The sequence below is a fragment of the Podarcis vaucheri genome (assembly GCF_965113315.1).
Source record: "Podarcis vaucheri genome assembly, chromosome: 9".
Classification (NCBI taxonomy): Eukaryota; Metazoa; Chordata; class Lepidosauria; order Squamata; family Lacertidae; genus Podarcis; species Podarcis vaucheri.
In genome coordinates this window covers 36,755,462-36,769,502 of record NC_138767.1, presented here as the reverse complement: position 1 = coordinate 36,769,502, position 14,041 = coordinate 36,755,462, and the positions used below count along the sequence as shown (strand labels likewise).

Genomic DNA, 14,041 nt, shown 5'->3' with positions numbered 1-14,041 from the left:
TACAGCTGAAGAATGTAGGGCTTGCCAGCTCCTTGACCCCCAGCAGCCAAGAGGTGGAATTACAGGGTATTTTCAGAGCTACACAGAGCTGACATTTTCAGCAGGGGATTATGGGTCTGGCCCAACAATCAACAGCTGCATGTGTTTTATAGTTTGAGAGTTTACTCTGAACTGGCTGCCCTAGCCTTCTGTCTCTCCCACCCATTGTCCTGCCTTGCCAAAGGTAAGAATTAGTTTCCAGAGGAAGTGGGGTAGATGAAATTGGTAGGGAGGAATTTTGCTACTCAAGTGTTCAAGAATTTGACTTTCCTGTGGTAGCACCACAACCATGGAACACCCTCCCTAGAGGGTGTTGTACACTGCCTGGGAATCCATCTAGATGAAAGGTGGTTTGGAAATTTAAAATATATATATAATTGAATGGTTGATTGTTCAATCTGAGAAGCTCAATTAATTTTAGGGCTAAGCAGCTGAGTGCAGTTTGCCCGTCCCTAATGGCCATAGATCTATGGGTCACTGTTTCTTCTTTAGAGATGAATGAATACCTCTTGTTTTTATATCCCACCCTGCAAAGTGGCTAAAATTTTGGGCTCGTCTGCACGCAGGCAAAGTTTCTTTCCAGAAATGGTGCATAAAATGTAAAGATTTGTTTAGATGATCTATATATGCATGACATGCACAGAATGGGAGCGAGATAATAGCAGCAGGTTTCATTCTCAGGGCTGGCCCAAAACATTTTGCTTCCTGAGTTGGAGCACCACATTTGTCCAAAGTCAAGGTGCACAATAACCAAGAGTGACTATGTTATTTTGGAACTGGAGGCAAAAAATCTCACATGCACCTCCTTTTTGGAATAAAATTACAACAATAAATTAAGTAACTTGGAATTAGCTGCTCTTTCATACTCCCCAAATCAGCTGCCCGAGGTAGCCATCTCACTCTGCCCGATGGTAGGGCTGGCTCTGCAACACTCAGTGTAACTTTTTTCAGTTAGGCTGTGGTAGCACATTCTGTTCCACTGCGAGTGCCATCCAGAGCTGCATACTTGTACACCTGCCCAGTCTGCTAACAGTTGATGGGCAACTCTAAGGCTTCTGCTCTGTCTTCTTATGGTTCTATATTTTTATGACAGATTTGCACCAGGTGTTCATTCAGATAGAAAACTATCCAGACAGCCTTTCAAATAAAGGACTGTCCCATATGAAACAGGACATGTGGCTTTCTTTCTGCACCTGAGGTTCACCATCGCAGTCTAGTAAATGCATGTACAGTGGTACCTCGGGTTACAAATGCTTCAGGTTACATATGCTTCAGGTTACAGACTCTGCTAACCCAGAAATAGTACCTCAGGTTAAGAACTTTGCTTCAGGATGAGAACAGAAATTTCACAGTGGCAGCACAGAGGTGGCAGGAGGCCCCATTAGCTAAAGTGGTGCTTCAGGTTAAGAACAGTTTCAGGTTAAGAAAGGACCTCCGGAATGAATTAAGTACTTAACCCGAGGTACCACTGTATGTTGATACCTGGATCTTACTTCTCTCCTACGTGAATACCCTGTTCTTTCACTGGTTGTTTGAAAAGAGTTATAGTTTACACCTCATCAATGACTGCCACTGATTTTATTTGCAAAATGTTCAGTGATGCACCCATGACTATAATTTACAGCACATTTAAAGTATAAAGATTATGGTTTGTCTTTGCCATTCATTTTGTTGATAACTTTGTATTTCACTCTCTTTATATAAAAATATACATTTATGTCTTACAGGATAGAGATTTCGGGAAAAATCCATTACTTACAGCACATGTCAACCCAGCTGCAGATGTGACTACAAGTCTAAAAGTATTCCAGCACTTTTCCCTAGAAAAAGCTTATAAAGGAATAGAATTTTTCTGGGCTTTTGCTCCTGTGGCTGGAGATTATATTCTGTTCAGCTTTTGGCAGCCAATAAAAATAGAAAGGTAGGTATTAGGATGCAGGAACATTTCCTCTAATTTGTTTCTCATCCAAATTGCCTTCCCCAAACTCTTTAATCTCTCCCATGGGTGAAAAAGCTGGACATTGGGATGGGGGAGAAATTCAGTTCGGTTTGCATTTACAGTCTAATCTACCTATTCTGCATTTCCTGAAACAAAATGCAAACCAAGACACACTCATCCTTTGAAATTTGCATTTTCCTGAATTTTGCAATTAATTTATCGAACCAAATAATGAGTAAAAAAAAATACATATTGTAGGCAAAGTGTGATTAATGATGCATATACTAGTGAAAACCAGATAGTGAAAGCCAGATGGGCAGGGTATAAGTAATAATAAAAAAGAAAAGAATATACAAAAAAACAAACAAATTTTAAAACAAAATTTTAAAAACAAGCTGATGTGGAAAACTTAACTTAAATCTGAGAACCTGAAATTGACTCATTCAACTATCCCTATTTGAGAAAAACATCTTTGATGGAGAAAGAAGTAGGTACTGTAGCTCATCACTCCTCTGATTGAATTTACAGTTCTCTGTACCTTATTTGTATTTTTAAAGAAGAATACAATGCATTGGCAGAGTGTTATCTGCCATGTAACTTCCACCCTCAGTCTGTTTATACTCTTTCTTCCATCTGTAAAGTATTCCCAGAGAACATTAAGTGGAAGACCTGTCATAAAATAACTATAAGTTAAATATTTAATGCATTATTAAATTTGCCCCAATAATGTGTTTTGCAGGTACCTTTTTAAAAGCGGAAATGTCGAACATCCAGGAGATATAATAGTTGATGCTACTGTAGAAGTTTTACCTAATGCTGTAAGTATGTCAGCTCTCACATAAATATAAAGCATTTCAAATCTTATTATTAATATTAGGGAGAAGTCTTGCTCTTTTCTTAAAATTCCTGGCCAGCAGTCATAACCTGTCAGGATGTTACCATCTCAACCTCATACGGGACAGTTTTGTCAAAATTCTGCTCAGAGATAAGCATCTCTCCCGTTTTATCTCATCCAGGCACTGCTTCTGATCTGACTTCAGCATGTGGTGGCAGAATGTGTTTGACTGCCATGGCCTTTGGTAGCACTGCAGAAGTCAACTTTGACTGAAAACCATGGCTGCCATAGTGCAAAATAATAATTAAAAAAGACAATCAGTTATTGGAGCAGAGAGCAGTCTTTGAGGACCAGTCTTACAAGGCGCAGGCACTTATATTTTAAAAAATTCTCTTCTATATATTGGTATATTTCTCTGATAGCACCTTGTTTGTTTGATCAGCTAAAAAAAGGGGGGGGGGAGATACAGAAGTTGGGCCCTTCCTTGTCAAATTTCCTCCTGCAGATCTTTTGACTAGCAATCTTTACAGTGGTACCTCGGGTTAAGTACTTAATTCGTTCCGGAGGTCCGTTCTTAACCTGAAACTGTTCTTAACCTGAAGCACCACTTTAGCTAATGGGGCCTCCTGCTGCTGCCGCACCGCCGGAGCACGATTTCTGTTCTCATCCTGAAGCAAAGTTCTTAACCCAAGGTACTATTTCTGGGTTAGCGGAGTCTGTAACCTGATGCGTATGTAACCTGAAGCATCTGTAACCCGAGGTACCACTGTATTTGTTGTAACCCAGGGATGGGGGACCTGTGACCCTGCAGGTGCTGTTGGACTCCAACTTGGGGAAGAGCTGTAGCTCGGTGATAAAGCACCTGCCTTGCAAGCAGAAGGTTCCCTGTTCAATCCCTGATGGCATCTCCAGGCAGGGTTGGGAGATACTCCTGCCTGAAATCCTGGAGAGGCAATTACAGTCAGTGTAGACACTATTGAGCTACATGGACCAATTGCTGCTTCCTACATTCCTAACTCCTGTCATCCTCAAGTAGCATGACCAATGCTCAGGGATGATGGGAGTGGTGGCCCAGAAATGTTTGGAAGACCACATGTTGCCTTTACTGTTGTAGTCAACTGAGGTTATTGGCCCAGGAAGTGTTCAGTGGTTCTGTTGCGTTGTACACAACTGAGAACCCAGCTTATGCAACATATTGCAAATTGATAGCCAGTTTACTGACGGTTGCCAGAAATGTACTCACCAGAACTTGGAAGAAAAGCAAATCTCTGGGTTTAATACATTGTGCTTTGAAACAATAGTGAACATACTGGTATAGTATAAATGAATATGGGAAGGTAAGCTGTCAGCCAAAACTTTTATGCAACTAAGGATCCCTTGATTAATTATTGGAATTCCACTGATTTCTCTTATTTGAAAATTGTCCTTAAACATGTAAAAACTGAGAGAAAGAAAACACTGAAAAGAGTATGTGACTGTATATAGTGAATAACTTTGCCCAGGGAAAGTTAAAATATGTTAACAGCATACATAGTTGTTACAAACTAATTTAAAACTGGAATTGATTAGTTGGATATCCTGGGTTATCACATGGTTAGCACTATTGACTGGGGAGATTTGCAAAAGGGAAATGTGCACAATAAGGCTTGGCTTTCCTCTTGGAAAAGTAGTTAGGTTTTCTTTCGTTTTATTTGTTACAGGAGATAGACATACAGGCTGCAGGAGGCAATTCAGGGAATTTTAAAATCGCAAAAACTCAGGATGGATATTTTCAAATAGGTAAAAATATATATATTCTAAGATGGCTTCAGCTTGGTTTTTATATTCTTCTAAACTGCAGCACAGCTTAAAGTTTTGCAATCATTTAGGGGGTGGGATCCAAAAGTTGTACTCCTTTCATGACAATGTTGCATGAGAAAGTCGAAATCATTTATTTTAATATCGATTAGAATGTGATTGTGCTTATGTAGCCAAAACCACATTACTTCATTCAAGAAAGAGGTATTAGCAGCTGGGGGGGGGGGTAGGGCTAAGGGTAGACAACAAAAACAGCCCATCAGAGCAGGAAGACAGGAAGAAGAAATGGGGGAAAGACATGGAGCTATGGAAGGAGAGAAGGGAGGGAGGGAGGGAGGGAGGGAGGGGATATAAAGGTTGGATGTCTCAAGAAAACAACACAACACAAGAGAGAAGAAAGGGGTAGCAAGATTGTGTTTAGTGTTGGAACATTGGAGGGGCTTGATGTGTGAATGCTTCCCTGCCACCCAGTGACTGCATGGTAGAGGCAGAATTTCAGCTCACTTATTGCATAGCCAACTCTAGTCTGCATGACAAAGTCATGTCAAGTGTGGCTTACTGTGCAAGCATGCACATCGCTTCAGTCTGACTTCTAACCTTAATGGTCTGTTCTCCTATCACAGTGTCCTTAGCATGTTTGGCTGTAGGCTGCACCTATGGTAAAGAACATTGCCTTATCAAAGAAAGGGTGTGGTCTCATCCCAGCCTGTAAAAGGCTATCATTGGGGGACTGAAAATTGCAACTAGTCGTGACTTTGCCTTAGTCGAAAGAGATTGTGACAGCATAAATTAGGGGCATCTGATTTTCTCTGATACCTGCTCCCCCCTGTAACCTTCTGTTCTGTGTCTAATATCATTCTGTTCTGGAAGGTCCCTCCACCCTCAAGAGTAGCTTTGCTGAGGAGCAGGGATGCAAAGAGCCCATTTGGGTTGAGGGGATTGTCGAAACTTGGATGTCCCAGTTGTTGAAAATTGCATGCGCCAAAGCACTTTCCACAAAGGCAAAGCCACCATTGGCTACAACCTAGAGCAAGGCAATAACACCTTTTTACAAACCGCTATGCAGGATCATGAATTGGAAACAAAAGTCACAGGTTTGCATTGCACAGTTTTAACATTACAAAGATATGCACCAAGGTTCTACTTTAATATGATAGTATGCCCACTTCAGTGATGTCTCATTAAGACGTAAAAAAATGCAATATTCATTTATTTAACTTTGTACCTTATTTGATGTAATATAAAATAAGATTTTTATTTTTATATATATTTACTATTCTGGGAAAATAGGTTTATTACAACATATACCAAAAATAATGTTTTCATTCACATATAGGCACATTCAAAAATGGAATAGCAGATGGCATCGTCAACCCAAGCTTAGGAAATATAAAAGCTCTTCGTTTATCTATCCATTCTAGTTCTGCTACGTGGTTGTTACTGAGTGAGGTAAGCATGTAGGAATAAAGAATTAGTCAAAAGATAATTAATGGAGCACTCCTAACCTCAGATCTGTTGGTTGGAAGGGGTTAAGATGGAGCAGAAATACCCCTCTGCCAGGGGAGAGGAGCTCTGATGACGAGGCATCTATGCCTGCAAACCCTCAGTACAACTATAGATAATTCAGCATTTATAATTTACTGTCAATGGTGTTTTCACAGTTGGTAGGCTCTGAAATGGGGCATTCTAGGGACAGTGTCATGTCAGAGGCAGCCTAGGGACCATGAGATCCAAAGACCCTCAATTCCCCCCAAGAAACCCAGGGTTGCACCCATTAACTGTGCAAACATGGAGGTGGCATAGGTTTCTTTGAACTGCTCATATCAAGCAGGGATTGAAGAGATGAAATTAAAGTCCCTGTCGCTGGGTACATAGAGGGGAGGAGTGGCTGGGACCCTGCAGGTAAGCTGCATCACCCCACCTGCTGAAGGCCTTGAAAACCCAGCTATTCAGGAAGCAGCTGCACCGGGCAGCCCATTGACAGCAACTGAAGGAGTCTGAAGCCATCACAGCAGCCATCCATGGTCGTAGCCAAGGGGGGGGGGCATGAAGAGGCAGCTTACCCCCCTCTAAATCAATAAAAATACATAGCAAACTGAGGTTCTGCGCCCCCTAACAAAAGGCCTGCCCCCCCAATCCTGGCTATGCCCATGCAGCCATCTCTTCCTAACTGAACATAGTTCATCTCCCCTCCCCCTGCCCCACACCAATCAGAACCATTGGGGTGAATTTAGCAAATGAAAAAACTGCTATGAAGAAAAGAAAATTAAAAAAACAGCATTTCCAAAGCTTTGTCTTTACTGTTAATTCTTCTGGTGTTTTGTTTTGTTGTTGTTTTTTTGCAACATCTTCAGACAGAATTGTTAATACTGATTAGTCTGTAAAATTTGACATTTTTCTACCTACACAATATCTTACTGAGAGATTTGGAGGAAACAACTGCAAATTATGTAAAGATATTATAAGCAAACAAACCAAGAAAAATGTTTTCAGTATTCCATAAATGTTGACAAATAAATTCTCATTTCTTTTTATGTAGATATTCATAAAGATGCAGTGGGAAGAGAATAAGAAAGAAACACTTCTTTGAAAATATGAATATCTTGAATGCTACATGGAAGCAAGGCCATCTAGTGGCAGCAGCAAAACTGTCAACTATAAAATGTAATCTCCTTCCTAATACAGTGTAGTAGGAGAGGGGATAATGTTAATTTAAATCTCATTAAATCTTAATTTTTTTGAAAAACTGATAATATATTGCCAACAGCCCCTTTGTAAATAAAAATACTTTCAATAGCTTAAACAAATAAGGATGCAGTCCTATCTACACATTCTAGGGTATAAAAACCCATAGGATTGCACTGTAAATACCACATGTTAATTTATTGTACAGTAGATTAGCAATACACCTTTTTTATTATAAAAAAAGCCCATAGGGCATGATATTGCCAAAACTACATACCTTTAAAGTCCTATTACAACAGGTTGTTTTATTTTAATTTTTATTTATCTGATCCCATTTTTCCCTAACCAGTTGCTCAGGTAACGGAACTGGAATTCTTTAACTTTATCTTCACAGCAGCCCTTTGAGGTAAGAGATGCAGTGACACAAAGAAACTCAGTTTCCTTCATAACTAAAGCCCTCCCAAATGGACTGTATGTGATGTGGAAGTTTCATAATCAGATCTCCCAACATTATTTTTTTTCATAACAGCAGTCACATCTGGGGAGGGAGGCACTCAAAGACAGAGTGAAGCAGCAGTCCTGGGAGAGGGCTTTTCAGCTTTTTCCTCTCCGCTGTTTTCCTAATTTGAATTGCCTGAAAGGAGCAACTGTTTACCCCACAAAGGGCTCAGGTGGGGGAAAGTAAATTATTAGATTACTATGTAAAGTGCTCATTTTTCCATGCAAAACACCCTTTCCCCTTGTTTCCCATCACCAAGCTTTTCCCTCCTGAACTCCGTGCATGCACAACCTAAGGCAATGTAGCCCCATGCTATATCATCTGAGTAACAATTTACTTGTTGATGTTGGTGTGGTGTGATAGGTTGCTGAGTTCTATCTTATGTTCTATCAGGGCGATGGGGTGTGGCTGCTGTCAACATGGGACAGCTTTTTCCAATATATTTTCCACACAAGTCAGTGGGAGGGAAATTTCCTGTGCCCGATCAGGGGCTGGGGTGTGGTGTTGCTTAGGGGGTGGGGGTGGGGCATAGGATTTGCCATCAGTGTGCACTTCTCCTATATCCCATCCACATCTTAACTCTGTTTAGTGTTGCTCAATGCCAGGGCTTCCTGGAATAAAACTTTGATGATCTGCAATGAGGGAGCAGGTTTGGCATGTATAACTGAGACCTTGGGATGATGGACTAGACCCTATGCTAGCCCAGCTGTGTCTGCCTGGGTTCTGGGAGTTTTAGTTGTCCATAAGAATTCAATCACCTTCACCAGCAGACCGATTCACAGGATGGCTCGTGGTGTTGGGCCAGAAATACAGAACCAGTGTGCCCTCCACCGTGCTGCTTCACAACCTCCCTAACCAAGTTGGCAGCAGAAGCCTTGGGTGCTATGTGGGAGAACCCCTTCAAAATAGCGTTTGGGGATTTCAGTATCCATGCCGAAGCTGCCTCATATGGGATGGCTTGGGGCTTTGTTGTCTCCATGTCAACCATGGAGCTGTCTCAGGACATCAATGCCCCAACCTATGTGGCTGGACATGCCCTCAGCCTTGTCATTGTCATAGAGCAGATTAGTAATATTTTGCTGATTGGAGGGCCCACTGTGAGTCTCTTGTCATGGACAGACCATTCTATGGTGAGTTTGGGGCTGAATGCAGCTATTCTGCAAGGGTGAGGGACCCACTGAGTTGGTCTACCCTTGGAGACTGATGGAGTCCTAAATGCTCTGGAAGATTTTCCAGCTGACATGACTGGTGGTCCCATCAAGGTTCTTGCCTCACTGATTACAGTGGACGCTCGGGTTGCGAATGTGATCCGTGCGGGAGGCACATTCGCAACCCACAGTGCTCACAACCTGCAGTGCCGTGTCTGCGCACGTACAGGTCGCGATTTGGCACTTTTGTGCATGCACAAAGCATGATTTAGTGCTTCTGTGCATGCACGAGCGCTGAAACCCGGAAGTAACCCATTCCAGTACTTCCGGGTTCGGCATGGTGCGCAACCTGAAAACGTGCAACCTGAAGCATCTGTAACTCGAGGTATGACTGTACTTAGATCCGTTCCAGTTTGGCTTCAGGCTTGGTCATGGCACCAAAACTGCCTTGGTCACTCTAGTTGATTATATTTGTTAGGAAAGAGATTGGGGGGGGGCAAATGTGACCCTCCCCATTCTCCTTGATCTCTTGACAGCTGTCAATACTGCTGATTATGGTATTCTTCTGGAGCCTTTTAGGAAGATGGAGTTTGGGGGCACTGTGTTTCAGTGGTTCCACTCCTACCTCCAGGGCCATTTCTGGAAAGTCATGGAAGACTACTGTTCAGTGTCATGAGATTGTCCTGTCGTGCTCTGCAGGGTTCCATCTTGCTCCCTATGCCAATTCACATTTACATGAAGCCTCTGGGAGCTGTCATCAGGTGATTGGAATGAAGTGTCATCAATATGCGGATGACATCCAGTTCTCTCTCTTTGTTTCATCTGAATCTGAAGGCAGTGGTGGGCTGCATTTGGCCAGTAAACTGAAACTGAATCCTGAAAAGACAGATCTCACCTAATCCCTGTTTTTAAAATAGCTGCATTGGTTGCAGGTTCATTTCTGGGCCCAATTCAAGGTGCTCATGTTAGTCTTTAAAGCTCTAAATAACTCAGGCCCCAACTACCCAAAAGGCCTCCTCCTCTCCTGCATACCCTCTCAAGTGTTAACATCAGCAGAAGGGATCCTCTTGATTGTTCTACCACCCTCAGAAACGCAGGTGGCAACAGCCCAGGACAGGGTATTCTCTGTGGCAGCCCCTAAGCTGTGGAACACCCTTGCCACAGAGGTGTACCTGGTATCTTCATTTTGCATTTTTGGTGAATACTGATGACAAGGATAAGCTTTTTTACCCTGGCTTTTGACACCCGGTATATATGTATATTTGGTCTCAACCTTTTTCTGTGACTGAAAGTTGTTCTAAATTTTCTTTAACATTGTGTTTTAATTGCTGTAACCCACCCTGCAACCTTAGGGTGGGTAATAAATTTACTATAAAAATTAAGATCATTACTGGTAAAACAGCTCTACTGGCCAAGTGTTCCACCAGTGTAGTTGTCATGCCAACAATGTGCATGGTATTGCACTGGTGCCCTGGTTCTTCTGCCAAATCCTAAAGTTCCTCAGCCAACATAACTCCAGTGTAGGATTGCCCCCTTTGAAGTTTTTTTTTTAAAAAAGTTTGAATACCTTGATGTTTTTATTTCAAATGAAGATTCACTAGAACTTTGGTATTTTCCACTGTGGTTGCATACGATATGGCAAAAGATGAAATCATTCACTCTTGTGCCTTGCACCTATGCTGAATCATATGTCCACGACTCAGAAAAGTTTTAAAATAAAATGAAAAACTGAAGAAATTCTGTTAAAAAAAACCACACACACACCACAACCAAGTGCCTTTATAGTCTGCAATGTTTTTAATTCAACTCTGAATATATTACTCAGGAATAACTTTTTATACAGTAGTGTATAAAACTTAGCATAGTTATCACCTCATAACTGGTCCTTTGTGTGGGATTGGTGGGCAGGATTTTCCAAGGCAACTAACCTAATTTTTTTTTTAAAAAAACACAGTCGCTTAACACTGAATCAACAAGAGATTAATAAAATATTAAAATCAGATAGCCACAAATCAAGACTAAACAAGACACAGAGCAAAAATAATCAGGAAAATTGTCCATTAAATTTTAGGAGCCTGATCCAACTCCCAGAACAACCTCCCACCCCCTGCGACCACCAAGTCCACAGATTATGGCAGTGGTGACAAAAGAAAAAGTGGATAGAATAATGGGGCTGGCACCTTGATTGGGATACAAATTCTCCCCTCCCTGGTCATCAAAGGATCATTTGATTAGTAGAGGATGCAGTTACCCCCTTAGCTGTTCTTCACTGATCAGTTAAGAAGGGAGGCTGTGTGCTTGCCTATGTGTGTCCTCTGTATGTGTGTGTGTGTGTCCCCGTCCTGTGTGTGTGCGCGCACACATGAGAGTGTCAGATGACCACACTGACTTTGGCCCACCTTCACTGCTGCATTTGGTCCCCTGAGAGTTGGCCAAGGGTGAATGCAGCCATCCATCAAAAAAAAAGTTAAATACCCCTATAATAAAATTACAGAAGAATAAAACTTCTTTCATCTGATAACAAAGTTGGTGCCAATCAGGTGTCCCTTGGCAGAGGTTCCTACAGCTTGGAGACCTCATTGTACAACAGGGTGTTGTGTTTTCTTGCAAACCGGCTCCCCTGGGCAGTGGCTGTGTGTACCTTCCCATTAACTTTGCATCCAGTACATTCTCACTGTTGGTTTGGGAAGTGGTATACACACAACATTAGCCACAATCCGTATCTGCTCTGTAGTGTTTGTTTTTTTTAAAAAATGAAATATTGTGTTTTGATGTGTTTCCCCCCCCCAAACCAGTTTCAATTTGAACTGAGAAAAAGAATAAACTGCCTGCATTTTAAATTGGTAAGGAATACACAGCCTGTGCCTTAGGACTTCATAAGCTGTCACCAGCATTTTTCAGACTTCTAGTCTCCTCCTCCCATCTCCAGGAAAAGGCATCCTTGCAGGAGAGTTAGAGGATAGAATATTTTAAACATAGAGCAAGGTACCCCCATTCTCTTGAGCTCATGGGTCCATCTAGCTGCCCTTAAAAAAACGCGATAATGTTCCAGAACTGTCATGCATTTGTGGTTATCATGCCTGACTATCTGGTTATTCAGAGTTTAGAAAAGCTTTAAAGAGAAATGGCAGCTCATAAGATTTAAAAAAATGTTAAAATACTTCTAACTTTTCTAGTAAGACATACAGTGTTGCTACTGTGTTGAGCTGCAGGAATGTGAGTTTTCTAGAAAAATTTGAACTGGAAATAAGCATTTGAAAATGTTCAGTTTGCACTGGATATAATTTAGTATGTTTATTTTACATGTATCTATTAAGCACAGGTAAAAACTTTGAAACTGCCAAGTTTGCATAATATTGTATTTGCATTTGGCATCCATTCATTGTTTCTAATGAACTTATGAAATGGAAAATTGGCTGTGAAAAAAATAAAGCACAGGGGGTAGAATTTCATTCAACATCCCTGTGAACTGGTACTATCACTTTATAAATTGATAAATTATGATTTTTTAAAATTATTTTAATTGGCAGCTTCAGTATTGGATTATTGCAATGCATCAGGTACTTGCATTTGCTGCAGAAACGTAGTTAGTGAAAAATGCTGCAGCCTGATCGCTGACAGGAGATGCTACCTGCATATTATACCTTGGCTCAGAAGATATGCCGAGCCTGCCAATTGGCTACCAGATCAAATTCAGGGTTTCACTATTAGTATTTAAAACCCTTAACAGCTTAGAATCAGCTGCCTAAGCGGAGTGCCTTGCCCCATTATGTGTCACTTCAACAGTTTTGATCTACAGAGCTTGCACTTTTTACAAATGCCATTATGATAATTGTTCCACATTTGCTAGGAGCTGATCGTTCAGTATGCTTTGGAATTCCCTGACTGCTAACATTAGGCAGATACCCTGATTAGACTATTATTTATTTATTTAAATGACCCTATCCAGATCTGTATTAAATATTTGATTTCAAATTTTGCTGATTTTTATCTGTGTATTATTTATAATTATTTTATAGTGTTGATATGCAGAACAGATTAGAGATATTTTGATTAAGTGGTTTATAATGTTTCTAAATAAATAAAACAAATTTGCACACTGTGTGTAAGATTAGTTCCAAGCTTTGTTGGAGAGTCACGTTCAGTGCAACAACACGCCTTCCTTTCCCTCTTTATCACAAGGCCTGCATGGCGAAAGTGTTGTTGTTTTTTAAGAGGAAATCCAAAATGAAAATATTGTAAGCAACTAATGCAAAAGGAACTACTTCATGACATATAATCTGGCACAGCGCAAACAAATGGTCATTAAACACATGGAGTGGAGGCAAGGATGGAGCATGTAAAGCTCTGGAGACCATGAAGCTAACTCTCTGTGGTGTGTAGATGGGGAGATATAGATTCTTGCTATTGAGGTTGCACAAGGACATTCCTTTCTCTACCCACAGTAGCAAGCGAGTAGTTTTTCCATAGCAACTTACTCCATGGTTACACTGTTAGTGCCATATGGATGAGGCTGTTGAATGGAATGATACACTAGCTAAAAATAAGGGAAGGCAATTTTACTGGTGCTCCAAGACCTTATTTCCTCTGAGCTTATTTGGAGTGCATTATTATGCACACCACACTTCTGATGATAAGCTTAAGGCACAGAAATACAGGATTTAATTTCTCTTGGATGGGAGAGCACTAGAGACATATGGTGTTTTTAAAAAATATTTTATAAAAAAAAAACACAAGCAGAAGTTAGTAGAGGCAAATGCGCTCTTTAGGCAGATAGCACAGCTACTCATACTGCATCAGGTTCCCAAATAAAGCAACTGCATCTTTCATGCATTAGTCAACTTATAAAGCTTGCTCCAAACTGTAGCTGTCTCTTTGGTTCTCCCCAAAATGTACCTCACATCACAAAACCTATAATTTCAAAGAAACATTAAGGTTCTTTTGTTAAAGAACCTTCAGGTGACATTTTAGGGTGAAAAAGCGTATCTCATGATGAACCCATTTGCTATAATAATGACAGTCCAAATTGAAAATAGGAGGAAGTATGCATAGCAGCCTGCAAATTTGATTAAGGCAATTCATGTTAAAATCTTGTGTTT

The 14,041-nt window shown here is 40.9% G+C and overlaps 1 protein-coding gene across 1 annotated transcript in view; it reads left to right on the top strand.

The window, feature by feature from the left end:
* Positions 1-7,363, top strand: part of MGAT4D (MGAT4 family member D) — a 40,196-nt gene extending 32,833 nt beyond the window's left edge. Inside the window, exons 11-15 of the mRNA XM_082237690.1 lie at positions 1,767-1,960; positions 2,718-2,796; positions 4,514-4,592; positions 5,947-6,059; positions 7,150-7,363. Coding sequence (XP_082093816.1) covers positions 1,767-1,960; positions 2,718-2,796; positions 4,514-4,592; positions 5,947-6,059; positions 7,150-7,200 — 516 coding nt within the window. The 3' untranslated portion in view covers positions 7,201-7,363. The remainder of the gene's footprint in view (positions 1-1,766; positions 1,961-2,717; positions 2,797-4,513; positions 4,593-5,946; positions 6,060-7,149) is intronic.
* Positions 7,364-14,041: the final 6,678 nt, after the last annotated feature.